This window comes from Rhopalosiphum padi, chromosome 1 (assembly GCF_020882245.1).
Source record: "Rhopalosiphum padi isolate XX-2018 chromosome 1, ASM2088224v1, whole genome shotgun sequence".
Taxonomy (NCBI): domain Eukaryota; kingdom Metazoa; phylum Arthropoda; class Insecta; order Hemiptera; family Aphididae; genus Rhopalosiphum; species Rhopalosiphum padi.
Window position 1 is genome coordinate 36,558,823 of NC_083597.1, and position 17,759 is coordinate 36,576,581.

At 26.4% G+C, this 17,759-nt stretch overlaps 2 protein-coding genes across 2 annotated transcripts in view; both read left to right on the forward strand.

The window, feature by feature from the left end:
- The first annotated feature begins 3,456 nt into the window (after window positions 1-3,456).
- Window positions 3,457-9,139, forward strand: LOC132929614 (tyrosine-protein kinase Shark). The gene is made up of 3 exons (XM_060995094.1): window positions 3,457-3,730; window positions 3,817-3,958; window positions 5,753-9,139. Exon 3 carries the CDS (start codon window positions 5,777-5,779, stop codon window positions 7,835-7,837), a length of 2,061 nt encoding a protein of 686 aa, XP_060851077.1. The 5' UTR covers window positions 3,457-3,730; window positions 3,817-3,958; window positions 5,753-5,776; the 3' UTR covers window positions 7,838-9,139.
- Window positions 9,140-9,907: 768 nt separating this feature from the next.
- The window catches only part of LOC132917747 (tRNA (adenine(58)-N(1))-methyltransferase catalytic subunit TRMT61A), a 36,707-nt gene continuing 28,855 nt past the window's right edge, over window positions 9,908-17,759 (forward strand). Inside the window, exons 1-4 of the mRNA XM_060978627.1 lie at window positions 9,908-10,171; window positions 10,279-10,635; window positions 10,714-10,867; window positions 10,972-11,090. Of these exons, the coding sequence (XP_060834610.1) occupies window positions 10,281-10,635; window positions 10,714-10,867; window positions 10,972-11,090 (628 nt within the window). The 5' untranslated portion in view covers window positions 9,908-10,171; window positions 10,279-10,280. The remainder of the gene's footprint in view (window positions 10,172-10,278; window positions 10,636-10,713; window positions 10,868-10,971; window positions 11,091-17,759) is intronic.

Below are 17,759 nucleotides of genomic sequence, written 5' to 3' on the forward strand. Positions count from 1 at the left end.
CTGAACAAGCAAAAATTGATGTTGCAAAAGCCATAAATAAAATTAAAGAGACTGCAAAGAGTTCTGGAGCTAATCCATCGCGCGTCGCAGATGTATGCTGAAGTGATGTCTCAATCAAATGACTATACCAGAGCAAGGATGTCGGTTGAAGAAACATTAAAACGTATAACCTACTACCTACCCATTCTTTTTGTCCAATATTTGTCAAACAAATTTTCAAAACGGACTTTTTGCTCGCAATTGTACTGCTTACCTAATTTAATTTAATTTATTTCCTATTATTTATTAATTACATGGTATAAGTACGAGTATCTATTATATTATATATATAAAGAAATATGACACAATACAGCAAAATATAAACATTTGGTTTTTTTTTTTTGTTTTTTTTCCATATAATATAATATAGGTATACCTACAACCTACTGTAATCTCTATATTTAGACTCTATAAGGTGCAATTATATATAACCACGTAGCCATCGTCCATCACGAAGATAAATTTATTATTTTCATCACAAGAAGAAGAAAAAAACTGTTTATGTTTATTATGCATTTAAATACATCATCAATTAATCGTTTCAAGACTGTTCATTTATCATTTCTGAATTCTATTTAACAGCTTATATTTTTATTTATTTATACTTTAATAGCTTATAAAATTATAGTATCTATTATATTTTAACAATGTTCTGCAGGGAGGTATGATACGGAGACTAATTTGTAACGAAGACTCGCAGAATAATAATCATGAAAAATAAATAAAAATAATAATAAATATTAATTTAATAGGTATTTACCTTTATCCAGCTACCTTCCAAGTACCTACACCGGGCCCAGTGAATCCACAAATAATGCTCAGACAATTTTCACAAATAGGACAATCTGAATTACTTTTAAAAACATGAACACTGCTTTCAGCTTTGTTTTAGTTTTGTAATCTCTGTTTCGATTCGTCTTAATCGACTTTCGTCGATAGGAAGTGAATCGATTAAATATTTGCATTCTTCAGCCGTTATAAAGAACAGCAATTATAAAAGTACTTAAACCATACATATTCATGAATAGCACCGGAAATAGTCACTCGTATATAAACGTAAGGTAAATATATTTTTATCGAACATATGATGCGCATAGGTAATATTATAATTTAAAATCACGGTGTTCACAAAATCTTAAATATTATTAATAAAGTATACAACAAACCGAGCGGCACCTATATGGCTATAATATTATTTTACATAGGTACCCATATGTACGAGGTATTGCAATGACAACGCGACGACAACGACGGAAACATACATATCTACTGAATCATATATTCTAGGTATGAGTAATTTAATATGACCTATACAGTATGCAACTGGTGCCTCTACCTACGCTTTAGTCAATGCTGTAAATCACCTTTTTTTTACGATACTAAAAATATGTCTTGCATTCTTAGTATGACGCACGATTAAAGATAGGTAGTATCTATTAGGTATCTATCTTTAATCGTGGTATGACGATAATAATATTTACACTCGTACATTTGATATTAAAGCACATGTATACAATTAAGTATAGAAATTAATATATATTATACTTATGCAAACTAATAAGTAATAATAAACCTAAAATTAGTTTTTAATTGTAACGTATCTTAACCATAATTGATGATATTTTACGATCTATGTGCATTTAATTCATAACTAAATAACTTATATCTTTCTATAACATTATTATTATTATTGTACTTGCTTTGAAAATCATTTTTTCTAGTTCATATAACCATCTCATTACTTTTTATAAAATTGATGCCTTTATATATCACTGTATTGTATTTTATTAAAGAGGCGTATGCTATTGCAATATATATATTTATAATATTAAAATTACAATGAACATTCTTCAATCGAGTTCCTACACTAAACAATTTTACATTCACAACGAACGTACGAAAATGGTCATGAATCAATGTGATCACTAATCAGTAAGTGGATATTATAGCGACCAGGTCGATGAAATAAGTCAGAGTGCAGAAAACAAATTAGCCTTTTAGTAAATAACTGGCTTAAAGGATTAGGGAACTATAAAATACCATAAGTGACAAGTTCCCTGCAGGATTATACCTTCGCCTAATTTCTACCAGCGATTTAGAACTTTTGTTGTACATGCCAATGAAGCAGTGGCGTAATTGTGGGGGGGGGCAAGAGGGGGCACTTGCCCCCCTGATAATTTTTCGAAAGCTAAAGGTATATATTTTAACCGGGGGCGAGGGGTGTCAGGGTTTTGATAATAATAAATATATTACATTCATTATACATTGCCCCCCTAGATTTTTTCCCAGTTACGCCACTGCAATGAAACATAGTAGTATAAGAAACAATAGTCATAAATAGGGAACGGATTTTATTGTAATAAAATTGTTATAACTCATAAACCATTTAGTTCAACGAAGGTACGAAGCAAATGAGCTGAGACAAAAAATGTATAGACAACACAAATGAGAGAACTAGGAGTCTTTACAAAATCGGGGTATGGGTAAGTATATAATGATTAAGTGACCTTTATGTGTGTTTTTATAAATAAAGGTTTTTAAAAGTGTTATGTATTGTTTGTGTTTTTAAAGTGTCCGAATACCTTATCTAGTGTACGCAACTATACCGTTTTGAATCGGATTATTTACTTTTTGTACCTTTTTCTTATAGTCCAGAATTCCTGCGGCAACACAAATACAGGCATAATAATTACAGGTAACATTAATTGAATAAATGTAACAGACACGTACACAGCGGGGTGTTTCGGGTATTCAAATACTTGGGTATTTTTTTATGGTTATTTATCTATTCAATTTTAATGTTAATTTTGTTATATCAAAGGTTATATTTAAAAAAAAGTATTTTAAGTAAACCAAATTATAAAATGGTTGATTTAATTTGAATTTTGAATTTGAAGTTGATAATGCTATTTGCCTAAAACATTTTTTTAAATGTTTTTAAAAGGTTTTCAAAGATGTTAATTGACGAAATTTAATAAAAAATACCAAAAAATGAACAATCAAAGAAAATGTGACCAAAAAAGGCAAAAAATGATTTAAACAATTTAAAACGTCAAAAAAATGCAAAATAAAAGTTTCATGAATGGATTTATTGTTAGGTACATAATTCAAATTATGTAACTGCTTACAAAGCCACATTTCACAACCTTCAAAAAATGCACTTTCCTGTAAATTCACAGCTTTAATAATAATGTATATAAGTATTAAGTATAATTAGAAGTCTGTGGTCCACGCTTACAAGTTACGTTACAAATGTTACAAAATATACGAATCACCCAAAATCGTGCTTACAATATTACAATGCACATTATTGTAATTTCGGAGTAGTGCGATATATTTTTTTGTGCTTTTGCACGCACTGTTACATCGCTTATCTCATTTATTTATTTACTTTTATCACAGATAACAATTTTTTATAAACCTGAAGATGAATTGAATTAATTTAGACTTTAGTATTAGTTATTGTTCATTCATTCAATTATATTGTAGTGTGTTTTACGCACGCACAATAATGTGGTACACAATAATATGCATTGTGGCATAACATTTTTCTTTATCGACCAACACATTTCATAGTTTTTTACTTTAAATAAATACAATAGGTATACTCAGTAGTCAGTAGTCGCTCATCTGAAATTGTGATTGAAAACCTTCCCCGCTCAACATTTTAACTATTACTAAACGATTCGAGGTAAGTCGTTCAGTAGTATGTTTTCATAGAAACCCCCAGTAATCATTACCTAAGTAATACAAATCCGTTTCATGTTGATTTCGCAGCTTCATTGTACCATTGTGATATGCAAGACACTTGTTGAGTTCAAACCAATTGGTTCTACATTCGAGTACCTACTGTTTGGACGTTTATTTTGGTGACCTCATCAAAATATTATGAACATTGGTGTCATTTTTCAATGAAAAAGTAATTTTTGAAACACATCAACTACTTTTTATTTTTGTATAGTAGTGTTATTAATTAATTTTTTTGTAGGATACTCATTTTATCATAGTTTAATAATATGAAGTAGGTACTTATAAATCTTAGATTTTATAAAAAGTTCTACTTAATTTTGTTTTTTAGTAAAAATTAGTCTTACCAAATACTTAAAAAAAAAAAATTATATGAATGAGGTTATAAGTACCTAATTGGAAACATAATTCTTAGGTATTTATTTAAATGTGTCTTGTATTAAAAAAGATAACTATTATGACATTGTGTTTGTGAAATTAATTATTTGTTTTCAGTCAATGATTGATGTTTAATAATGGGTGTATAGAGTATATTATTTAATATTATTATATTCAATTAATCTTATTTTTAAATAACTTTTAATACTTTTATTATTTATGATTAATATTTTACAATGGTTGAAATTTAAGATTAAATTTGATTCTATTTGAATTTTTGTCAGCCAATTATCAAAATAAATAAATATTTTTAGAAAGAATTAATTGTTATTTAAAATTAAAAATAAACACTTTTATCTACATAACTATTAAATAAATAGATATGGACTTTGTTATGTAATTTTTTTATAAGGGTCAAAGATACAAAGTATTTACAATTTGATAAAAAAACCTAATCATTATGTCATATAAAGTATTCATAGCTCTTACGAGTAAAAAAACGTTGATTAACTAATTTTGGAAGTTATTTTACTAGAAATCAAGGATAAAGTCATTAATTTTATCACTTTAGTTAGGTATTAGAATTATTATTGTTTTTAAATTATAAATGCTATTGTCATACATTATCATACTGAAGTAAATTAAAACATAAGAAATGAAACATTTTTATGCTTTTAAAAGCAAATAGATTCATACCAACTTATAAATTATTATAATAGTTATATAGTTAAGAATAAAATTTATATTTAAATTTATTTATTCATTAAAAAGTATTTTAACAATAAGTATAATGTTACAAGTGAATACCATATATCCATATAATTAATCATGTTATTTTAATATGAATCCACCTAAATAATTAAAAATTAAGAATATCTAGAGTCTACAGTTTAATAAATAGTTGTATAATTTTATTTACTTTGTAATGTTGCACCAATCATAACTATTACAGTAATAATACTAAGGGATAAGGGTTACCATTTAAAATAATCAAAAGTTTATGTTTGTTTAAATAAAAGAAATGTTAATACATATTTCCATAAGTTAAATATTTTGTTTATTTATCTTATTAATTTTTATTTAAAGAAAATCGCTAAATTTCTTCATTCAAACAATTTTGTATCTAGAACTTTTTTATTAATTATGTATATATGTTTTATGTCCCACCATATGTCTCCAACTACACTCTACACACAGATTTAAATATTAAAACAGTTCATGACGAAGCAGTAACATTTTACAAAAGATTCCATAACAAACTCCCATATCATCCTAATTCCCTTGTATCCAATTTAGCTTCTCGCTCAATTCCAAGCAATCCCTCATGACAACTGAAAAGAAGTTGGTATCGAGATTTATTAAATGAATGAATTAAAATTTATTAAAAAAATAATATATATATATATATTAATTAATTAATAATAAACAAATAGGTAGTGCTTTCACTGGATGGCTTCTTCCCTCACATTTTCATGTAAAAACTATCATATCATATATTCTTATTGTGCCCAAGGGTACAGATTGTATATTTCTTGTTAAAATAAAATATTTTCTACAGCTAAATTAAATATTTTTATTTGTCTTTTAGGTGTTTGCCATTATCACAATAATAATGAATAATCATAGTGAAAATGGCGATATTAATTGGTACCATGGAAAAATATCTAGAGACACTGCTGAAATTATTCTTTTAGACTATGAAAATAAAGCAGATGGTCTATTTTTAGTACGAGAAAGTAATTCTGCATCTGGAGATTATGTGCTTTGTGTGTTACAAAACAATGAAGTAGTGCATTACCAAATACGACGTCATGGTGAAGATGCATTTTTCTCTATAGACGAACAAAATATAATGCATGGGTTAGAAACATTAATTGAACATTATTGTAAAGTAAATGATCCAAGTTTAGGAGTGCAACTGTCCAAGCCTATTGTTAAAGATCCTCCACCACATGATACCAGGAGACATGGACGTACTAATCTCTTGCACAGAGCCATTACACAAGCTAATTGTAAAGTAGTTACCGAGCTGTTAAAATGTGGTTATCGGAATTTAGAAGCAAAAAACCAAGAGGGACAAACTGCGTTGCATTTAGCTAGTCAGATGGGTCATGATCAAATAGTAGAGAAACTCATTTCATGTGGAGCCAATGTGAATTGTAGAGATACAGAAGGCTACACTCCTTTACATTTTGCTTGTCAGAATAATTTATTGAGTACTGTGAAAATCTTATTGACAATTGGCGGTGCAAATATTCAACTAAGAAATTCATCGACTGGATGGGTAGCTCTACACGAAGCATCAAGCCGAGGCCATGCAGATATTGTGTCTTTGTTGTTGTCCATGAATGCACCATCCAGACCGCGCACTTTTGATGATCTCCTACCTGCAGACTTGGCTCATACCAATGGACATACTGAAGTTGAACGAATGTTGAACGAGTTTGTTTCACCTACACCAACTTCAAAGAAAGATCAATGGTATCATGGCAAGCTTGATCGACACGAAGCCACAGAAATATTGAAAACAAAAGATGTCGATGGTTGTTTTTTAGTCAGAATGAATAGGAAGAGCGGCTATGTCTTATCTATGATGTGCACCAATCAGTGTTATCATTTCCAGATCCAAGATCGCGAAAATTATTATTTTATTGACAACGGGCCATACTTGAATTCGTTAGAACATCTAATACAACATTATACATTATTTCCTGATGGTTTACCAAACAAATTAGAAGTGCCTGTAAGCCCAGCAGTTATTCCACCCCTTCCAAAAGGATTTCCGTTTACATTAAAAAAGCCAAAACCAAAACATCAAACTGAATTTCAAGACAATATTATGAGAGACAATTTAATTTTAGATGAAGTAATTGGTGAAGGCGAATTTGGTTCAGTTTACAAAGGAACTTTTCAAAATCGAGATGGTTTTGAAGAAAAAGTAGCCATCAAAATGTTACGATACGATATGTCTTCAACTAATAAATCAGAATTTTTGCGTGAAGCTCACGTCATGATGAGTTTAAACCATGAATGTATTATAAGATTGATTGGTATATGTGAAGGGCCACCATTGTTGATGGTTCAAGAACTTATTGCACTTGGTTCTATGTTAACTCACATTATCACACATCCTGAACTCATCAGTCCAAATTATGAGTTAAAAATGTGGGCTGCTCAGATAGCTTCTGGTATGTGTTACTTAGAACAAAAACGTTTCGTACACAGAGATTTGGCAGCTAGAAACATTCTATTAGCGGATAGACATCAAGCTAAAATTAGCGATTTTGGTTTGTCACGTACATTAAATGTTGATAAGGATTATTATAGAGCTTCACATGGTGGACGATGGCCAATTAAATGGTATGCACCTGAATCATGTAATTATGGAACATTTTCAAGTGCTAGTGATGTGTGGAGTTATGGTATTACATTGTGGGAAATGTTTTCTTATGGACAGCAACCTTATGAAAACATGAAAGGTGTTGAAGTAATTGGTATTTTGGAAAAAGGAGAGAGATTACAAAGAACTCAAAGGTGTCCTGTTGAAGTTTATAAAACAATGGAGATGTGTTGGGCGTATGACCCCAAGGAACGCCCGACTTTTAATCAGCTGTCAAAAATATTTGCATCCGATTCTGATTATGAAAATTTCAAAGATTTTATAAAGCTTTAATATTGACATATTAGAGAAGAAAAAGTAATAAAATCATATTCCTATTAGTAGTAGATAATACAAATGAATATTTACGTTAAAAGACAATTCTAAACTAAAAATTATTTTTGATTTTTAAATAGTAATAAAGTTACTAATTTTGATCAACTAGAATTATTGATAATTATCTTATATCTTTTATTATATTATATAGAATAAATAATTATTATACAACTCAAGTATTTGTAAAAAAAGGTTTCGAGATATATTTTTAATACAATTTCTTGGAAGTGTTGTAATTTATAAATTTAAATCTCTATAATGGTATTTATCTTTAAATTTATTTCATCATTTTACAGTTTATATCATGTTGAATTTTAATATTTTTTCTAATGTTTATTATATTTAATTATGTTAAATGTTTAGTGTTTTACATATTGGGTATTATATATAACAATAAAATAAAAAAATAATTAGGATTTTTATTACATTGTTAATATTAAAATCTTTAGTTTTAAAAGATTATCAATTGTCATACTTCATACATTATCTTTACATATCAATAATTTTTTTGTATGAGATTCAAGAATATTATGCACAAGGTAGTTCATGATTTTAAAAATATAATAATATAATGGTAATCAAGTTTCTTTTGTACTCAAAAGACCAAATTATTACAAAATAATCATTACTGTCTTATTTAAAATTTGCTTTTTGAAATTATTACCTAACATTAAATGTCTTCCATTAATGATTAATCTAATATTTTTTGTGTGTTTATTTTTAATTTTGATTTATATTGGTACATTATTGACACAAAATTGTTAAAAGTTGTTTTAACTTCATGCTTTGTGTTATAAAATACTATATTTATTTTCTTCATGTTTAAATTAATAATTAAATTTTATATTTTAATACTATCCAATCAAACTATGTATTATTTTGAATATATGAATTAACAGCTAATTGTCTGATAGTTTTAAGTTTTTTTTTGTGTATGTAAACATAAGCATATTATAATTGAGTTACCTCACATCATACTTATAAAAATTGTTTGCTCAATCGAAACAGTAAACAGAGTTAAATTGTTGCCATAATAATTATATAGTTTATTTGTTGTTTAACATAGGTACTGATTTTTAAGAAAAATATTGTAAACATTTAAATTATTGTATTAAAATGTCGTTTAAAAAGACAGAAACAAAAGTAACTTTTAAAGTATTCATAAACTATTCATTATTTTATTGTACGATAGTCTATACAACCATATATATTACATGTTGTTTACTTGAAAATTAATATTATATTTTAATATAATTTACATTTTTTTGGTGTGTTAATTATTTGCTTATTTCCTGAAACTCAGTAGTTAAGGATTCTTCTAATCCAAGTATAAGATAGAACTAAAGTACTTGATAATAATCTATATTAGGTATAAATGTTATTAATCAAATTAGTCTTGTAATTATTTACAATTTACAAACAAAATATTAAAATTTTATACCTATATGACAACTATTATTGGTATAGAAAATATAATTTATTAGATTATTGTAATGGATATGAAAATAATTTAAACTTAAAACGTTTATAAAAAAACAATGTGTCAATGTTCTTTCAATACTTTGAAAATTTTACTAAGTATAGAAAATTAGACTTCAGTAATAGCACAGATTTTTCAAACTATTTTCTTTTACCCAATATAGCAAAGAAAGTGTAGGAATTAAAGTAGGTAAATATACATGAGTATTAAAATAGCGAGTGACCGCATGACTTATGATTATAGCCTATAGATTACTTTAATTGTGATTGAATCGTAATTTACTACAAGTAGAGGTGTACTCAACATGAAGATTTGAGGAATATAAAGGGACATTATGGCATTAAATAAAATATTTCAGTTAATATATCCACTGACACAGCGCTTATATATTAAAATATGTTACGAATCAGTAATAAATAATTATTAATTAATTACGATTACAATGCCACTTCAATATGCCTTACCTATTCCTTTTTGCCTTGACGAAAATTTGTATTATCTTAAATTGTGATTCTGAAAACGTGCGAATGACGTTTGGTGTTTAAATGATAACATTATTTTGATAAGAACGATCGCCGCAACGAATTTTTAAAAATCAAACTTAAATTTAATGTTATTATAATTTATTATGTCTATTTTTTAGTATACTTGTCGTTTTACCCGATCGTTTACAGTCTTCTCATAGGGAACGTCTGAAAAGTTAGAGAACGCTTCTAATTGGTAAAAATCCAGGCGATTTCAATAGATATTGAATAAATCATTTTCGTTTGAAACACTGGATTTGTACATCACAAACGTAAACTGAAAGCACAGTAAGTCACATCGCTGAGTACTTAGTTAAAACATATTAAACATAAATAATCTACTAATATGTTTGTACACGAAGAAAGTTAATTACAGTATCTATTTTTTTCATCAGAAATGAGTTTTAACCGCTACAAAGACATTATTGAAGAAGGTGACACGGTCATATTGTATATAAATCCACAAGCAATGTATGCTATACAAGCCCAGTCAGTAATTGAAAATCGGAAAGGAGAGAAGGTTGAGAATGTTATGCAGACCAAGTATGGAGCGTTAAAAATTTCATCATTATTTGGAAAACCGTTTGGATCAAAAGTGAGTTTGTCCAATGGATGGGCTCATGTATTATATCCTACACCTGAACTTTGGACACAGACATTACCGCACAGAACTCAGATTATATATACTCCAGACATAAGTCTAATTATGTTCATGTTAGAACTTAAGCCTGGTAGCATTGTGGTTGAGTCGGGTAACTTAATATTGTTATTTTTGTATTAATTTATCTTATGTGTCATGAGTCTATGTTGATGTAATGTATCAATTTTAGGTACTGGAAGTGGATCGTTGACTCATGCCATGGCCTTTAGAGTAAAACCTACTGGACACATTTATACTTACGATTTTCATGAACAAAGGGCAGATCAGGCCCAAAAAGAGTTTAAATCTCATGGTTTATCTGAGAATGTCACTAGTCAGTGCAGGTAATTTAAATTGGTGTTGAGTGTAGTGTTTGTGCTACATCAATAATATATTAATGTTGAAGATTTGGTTAACTGGTTTTAATTATATAATGATGTATTCATAGAGATGTTTGTCAAAATGGATTTAGTGATGATGTTACTGGTAAAGCTGATGCTGTATTCTTAGATTTGCCTCATCCACATCTAGTTGTCCCGTTTGCTATTAAAGCTTTAAAACCATCAGGTAATTATAGAATTAATATCATTTAAGTGTTGGTTATTATTAGAGCGCAGATTTTTATGCATTAAAAAGTATCAAAATATGCCATATAATATGCAGTCAAAATCATAAAAATACGCAAGAAAATTTTAATTATTTATATGACAAATTTTTACAATATTAATAGAAATATTAGTAATGGTATTTATATTTAAATATTGTAAAAGAAGTATTATAAATTTAAAAATTTTTATTTTTTTTTTTATATTATTTTAATTATTATTAAAATGAATAAACATATGCATTTCTAATTTTTCTTCAGTGAAGCTGCGACGTTTTCTGTCAACATATGTTTAAATACAGATGAATAAGATCGTTTGACGTCAGCCCAAGTGGTTGGGGCATATTTTAAGCAACTATATATAGTTTGATAGTAATAGACAATAGTAATAGCTTAAATTTTTTTTTTTTTCATCAATTATTGAAATGCTTTCAGGTAATGTCATATTTTAAGTTTCTATATAGGTAATTTCTTTATTGCTATCAATAAAAATTGCAAATGAGTATACATAAAATGTTAACTCATTGACAACATTGCCATCTTCAAATTATATCTAGAACTATAAATGTTTCTATTCGATACAATTTTATTTTATATCTTTGTTTTTAAATTTTATTTTAATTCAATACAATACATTTTTAATTTCGTAAAAATATGTAATAATCATTAAATATGAAGAAATATACAAAAAAAAATTTGGCCAGTAACTTATACAGTAACTATTATGATTCGTAAAAATTACTGACAAAAATCCAAAAATTTGAAAAGAAAAAAAATATGCAATTGCATAGAAATCTGTGCTCTATATAGTTATAACCAATATAATATCATATTATCCTAGTAATAACTTGTGGAAAGCCTAGACTAAGACTAGATATTTAGAACCATTTGATTTTTTCTCTTTTTATGTTTTACAAACAAGCTGAAAAAAAATCTAGAAGGTTAAATAAAAATTATAATTATGTGTCTCAATCATTATAATATTGTGTATTTGTAATACATTTTTAAATGTGGTAAATAATAATCAGCAGCTCTTAATACTAACTTTTTAATTTTAAACCATAATAATCATATTAAATTAGAAGTGACCAATAAATTAGTGACCCTACATTGGCCAACAAGTTTTTCTATGGAATACAATTTCAATTCTGTTGAAATTGAATTTATTTCAGTAACAAGTAAGAATACGACCTAGTACTAGAATATGTTTATTATGAATTGAAAACTAATTATGTGTTATAATATGTTAAGAAAATTAATACAAATACTATTATTATAATATGATAGTAGATATTAGTAATTTTAACTGTTCAAATGTTGTCGTATACTGTAATATCAATGACAAAATAATTTAATATTTTAATTAATAATAACATATTCTTAGAAGTTTAAGTATAATATTAGTTCAAGTGTTCAAGTGTTTGACAAGAAGCTCAATTTTGTAAATAAAATTATGTATAGGTACATATTATATACATATTTTGAATTATTCATGACTTAACATTTTTAATTTGTACTTTATACTATACAATATATTTATTAAATATACCTAACAATTAGTATTTTATAGTATATTAAATTGAAGTACAAAATATGTTTAAAACACACAAAATATGAATCAGACATTTTTTTAATCTATTCTAATTAATGATATTATTAATTAACAAATTTTATTTTTGTAATTTCTTAAGTTATTTACTAATTTTTTTATTGTTTTCTATTGATATATTTTTGGACTTCAGTTTTCTTAATAATGGATTACTTATGACTTAATAGAAAAAAATATACAAACACGATAATACCTAGTTTATAAAGTGCTTTAATTTTCCAAAATGGTGGTTTTCATTGTAAATTAGATCTAGTTAGTACTTTAACGAATCTCAAGTCTTCTCAGTAGATATTTGAAAGGTTATTTATTAGTTTTTCAACATTTACCTATAAAAAAAATGTCTACCATAAAGTCAAAATAATTTTTATGAGGATTTCAAATTCCAATTCCTACTACATTGAATATATATATTCACCTGTTACATAACACTTTTTGATATTTTGTTATTTTTTTAAGAAAAAAACAGTAGATACATGAGATTTTCATCATTTATTTATAATTTTCATTTTTTGATACAATTTTCAAATTTTTTTTATTTCTAAGCTATTTATAGGTATAATAAAATGTTGAAAATTTTTTCTACAAATATCAATAAAAAATTATTCGATAGATCAAAATTCTTGAAAATGTAATATAGGATCTCAAAAAATTTGTTATTACACCTGTATAAAATATAAAAAATATATTATAGGCACAAATATTTTACATGCTTTGAAGTTAGAATTATGAAGAAATTTGTCAAAATACACATCATTGCAAACTATTTTGTTAAAAATTCATAGAAACTTTATAAAATTTTTCATTTTTTTTTATATCTAAGTTTAAAACATTTAATACAAGATTCTTCGTAAATATTTCATACTAAAACCATAAAATATAAAAAATCTAAAAGGGGAATAATGCTTTATAGACTTTTAAATTCAAATTTAGACGAAATTCCATATTTAAATGATAAATAACAATAGGTATTAATTATTTTGTTATAATTTATAAACATTATTTGCGGGAACTTAAAATTTTTATACACTCGACATTTAATGTATAGCAAAGTGGTTTACTTACTTCCCTACCTTTTTTAAATGGTATACAAAATTATAAATGTACAAATGTAAATATTTGTAAGTAATTCAAAATTATTTGAGAAAGGGTTGAAGATAGCGAGTTTAAAGGGGCACACTAAGTGTCTGGTGTTCTGGGACCTAATGGATTTTTAATCCGGGATTGTAAACGCAGTGTATTTTGTATGTATAATATATTTGACAACAATTATTGTTATACTAATAACTAATAAGTTAAAAGTATACATCTCTGTGTAGTTAATTTAGCCACCTACCCTTAGAACATTAAGTATTAAATTTATACTCAAACGCATATCAAATTTCAGGTCATAAATATATAATAATCATAATATTATTATTAATAAAAAATATATATATATATATATATATATATTATTAATAAATCAATATATTTTATAGTATATAATTTGATAATTATAATATTATGATTATCTATATATCTCTTTTAAGCGTAGCTTATGTTAGGGACATACTAACATACTATTTATAATATATTATACGTTAATATATTCGATAAAATAATAAAATATATAGGCATGTACCGTAACTTTAACTTTATGTCCACATTCCATACCACACGTGGCATATAATAGGATTAGGACATATACATCATAGTCGTGATGTAATGACACATCAATAGCGATATATCAGCCTATATATTGTACATCTGCAGTATAACGGCTATTATTACCAGTGGTAACCACTCAATCATATACGTTTGAAATTTAAATGATATTTTCTTTTCTAAAATTTTTAAAAATGTCATAATTTTATGATATAATGATAAATATATTATATATATTATTGATTTATCATAATATTATACATTATACATAAATTATATTATGATAAACTGTTTATTTAATTCGTTGCGATGATAATAAATAAAATAAACCATTTTATTTTAGAAAATAGTTAAACCACTTGAACGTCTGAATTGGCGTGGTTAACCTATAAAGACTTGTGTTGATTAAATAAGCTCTCTGAAAGCTAAACCATCTGAAGCCAACTGCAGTAAGAGGGGTAATTGCTGCTGGAAAATTAGATTAAAATCTACATAATAGCTCATTTTATATATCTTATCAGTACGTTTTAAAAAGTTACTTTAATCCATTCTATATATATGCAATTAATTGGTTTTTAATCAACAGGTAAATAAACTTACATGGTTCGATACCTATTTAATTTGGCTGATGATAAAATGTTTGCATTTTTTACATTTATTTTATTATTTATCTATCGATTGACTCAATATATTATATATTATATGCTTATTATTCATTAAATTTAAGCAATTATTGATATTTTTCCATGTAATGATTAAACCACAGTTATATTGATATACCACAAGACTGAAATCCTGGAAAATCTTTTGGAGAGGGGGATTATAAATCGACAAGGAAAAAGATATTAACAAGTTGATTACAAAATTAAAATGTGTTAACCGTGTGCAAGACACCATCATTGATGTGTTTTTTTTTTATTATAACTATCAATATTTCTATGATATGTCTATTATCGATCTATTCCTTGTCGATATAAAATGTTTATATAAATAAATGTATAATAATCTATATAATATTATATCGACGACTCACGTCAGTTACCTTACGCGCGGATAATACAAGATAATATACTGCTGCAATATACCTATATAGGTAGGTTGGTAGATGTCTAAAAGTTGATGTCTATTGAACCAAAGACGACTTGTTTTCGTTTGAGCACTGTTGCAATGGACTTGCAACAAAACCCGTGCCAGCTTACCAGTTACATTTATAAATGTAATATAAATGTAGGTATATAATATTATATGAGACTTTAGTGACTTAGATCCGCTTAGTATGCATATTGTATATGGTACATTTTATACGTTAATTTCGTCTACTCTATCGATAATTCCTTTGTGTACATGTTTTATTTTCAACGTTGTTCCGGCGAGTCACGGTGTATAATTACATACACACACACACAGTTATATATTATATAATTGTATACATATCTCGAAAAGTGCTTTATTATATATAATAAACGATGTATGTAGGTATATATATTTATATATTATTTAATGTATAGGTTCGCGCGGGTAGGTATATAATACTGTTCAGTTTTGTATAATATGTATTTTCGTATAAAAAACGGTCCGTGAACCAATAATATAATAACATATTATAAACGTCATTGCTGCATACACCTGGCCGTTGCGGTCTTTGAGAATAGATGTTAAAATGGAGATAAAACAATTATTAATAACACGATAAGCTACTGTTTTTAACCGGTACGTGGAAGTAATAACTATACGTGTTTACTCGGTCTCACAGATACGAATTTCTAACCCACTCTCGATCATATTTCTAGTATTTTTAAAGTATACCTATTCAGTATTTATTATAACACTGTTACTTTGTATAATTATACAATGTATGTAATACCTCTATTGCTCTAGATTATCATTTTTAGTGTATTACGTATTATTATATATGGATGTTGTAGCGTCTCATCTGTCTTTGTCGTCTTACTGTAGGAACACGCCTGACATGCAATAGTATGTCTATACTATATTATATTATATTATAATAATTATAATAATATACATAATAATATAAATATTGTCATTTATGGTTTATGTTTTATTGCAATCAATGACAGTATAGTATTATATTTTGTTTCACTAAGTAGATGAATATTTGATAAAAAAGATTACATGATATAAAATTTTAATATCCATTTTGTGAAAAGATACCCATTTTATGAAATTTTTAATTATCACTAAGTGGAGAAAACGGTTTTCATTTCATGAACTGGATAACAATTATCATGAAATTACGATACTGCCATAAAAAATTAAAAATATCATAATACACTTTTATATTTTCATATATTTTAATATAATATTTCAATAGCAGTTATCAGTAGCGTAGCCAGGATTTTTTTTCGGAGTAGGGGGGGGGGGCTGGTCCATTTTTGTAAAATACAATTTAAGATTTTTGTTATGATTTTTATAGACCATTAAAAATTAAAATAATTTTTAAATTTTCTTGATATTTCGGAGGGGGGCTGCAGCCCCCTCAGCTCTCTCCTTGACTACGCCACTGGTAGTTATTGTAATTCTCAAACTATTTCAAGTAGAGATATATAAGAACTGTAGATACCTAGTCACACAATATCAAAAATCAGTCAAAAATATGCCAAAAAAAAAAAATTTTAAATGAAAAAATTGTAAATTACTCAGCAGACAAAATTGTCCACAATTAAACATTTATAAGTTTCCGAAATAAACCACAAAAAATATCATTTTATTTTTTATTTATTTTTTTATCTTATTGAAATGGGTTTTGGGTCAATCGACCGACAACCATTTGATCAACAGGACAATTACCAACAAGACAATTTTACCTTTAATTTATATTCTTATTTTAAAAAATGCGCATAATGTATATAATTGACTATGTTAATAATACATTTTTCTATGATATTGTATAATAATAATATTGATAATAATTGTTTTATAATAAATAGTAATAGCTAGTTAAGTATAATAATAAAATAGTTAAAAAAATAATTCGTTAGATAATAAAAAAAAAAAATACTTAAAAGACTAAAAATAATATATAAATATAATATGCGATTCTAGAGTGTATTTTATAGATGTGTAATAACGTGTTATTCACGATTGTAGGAAATTATATTTGCCCAGTTAAAAAACTACTCAAGGGTTCACAGAAAATCTTACATTGGAAATTCCCTTTATATAAACTTTAAAAACTTTAGAAACTTATAAATTCATTTGAAATTATTTTCTATACCTAGGTGGTTCCTATTAGGTATCAACTATGTTAAACGCGTTTAAGTCATTTCGTTAATTTTCCAGTTGTTGTAGTTGTTCAAGAACGCAAAACCCGTATTTGTAGGTATATACATGGCTTTTGTTAAAAAAATTTCTTCGT

Bases quoted from the DNA above. Each gene is read 5' to 3' on its own strand.
- LOC132929614 (XM_060995094.1), top strand. From the start codon at position 5,777: ATGAATAATCATAGTGAAAATGGCGATATTAATTGGTACCATGGAAAA.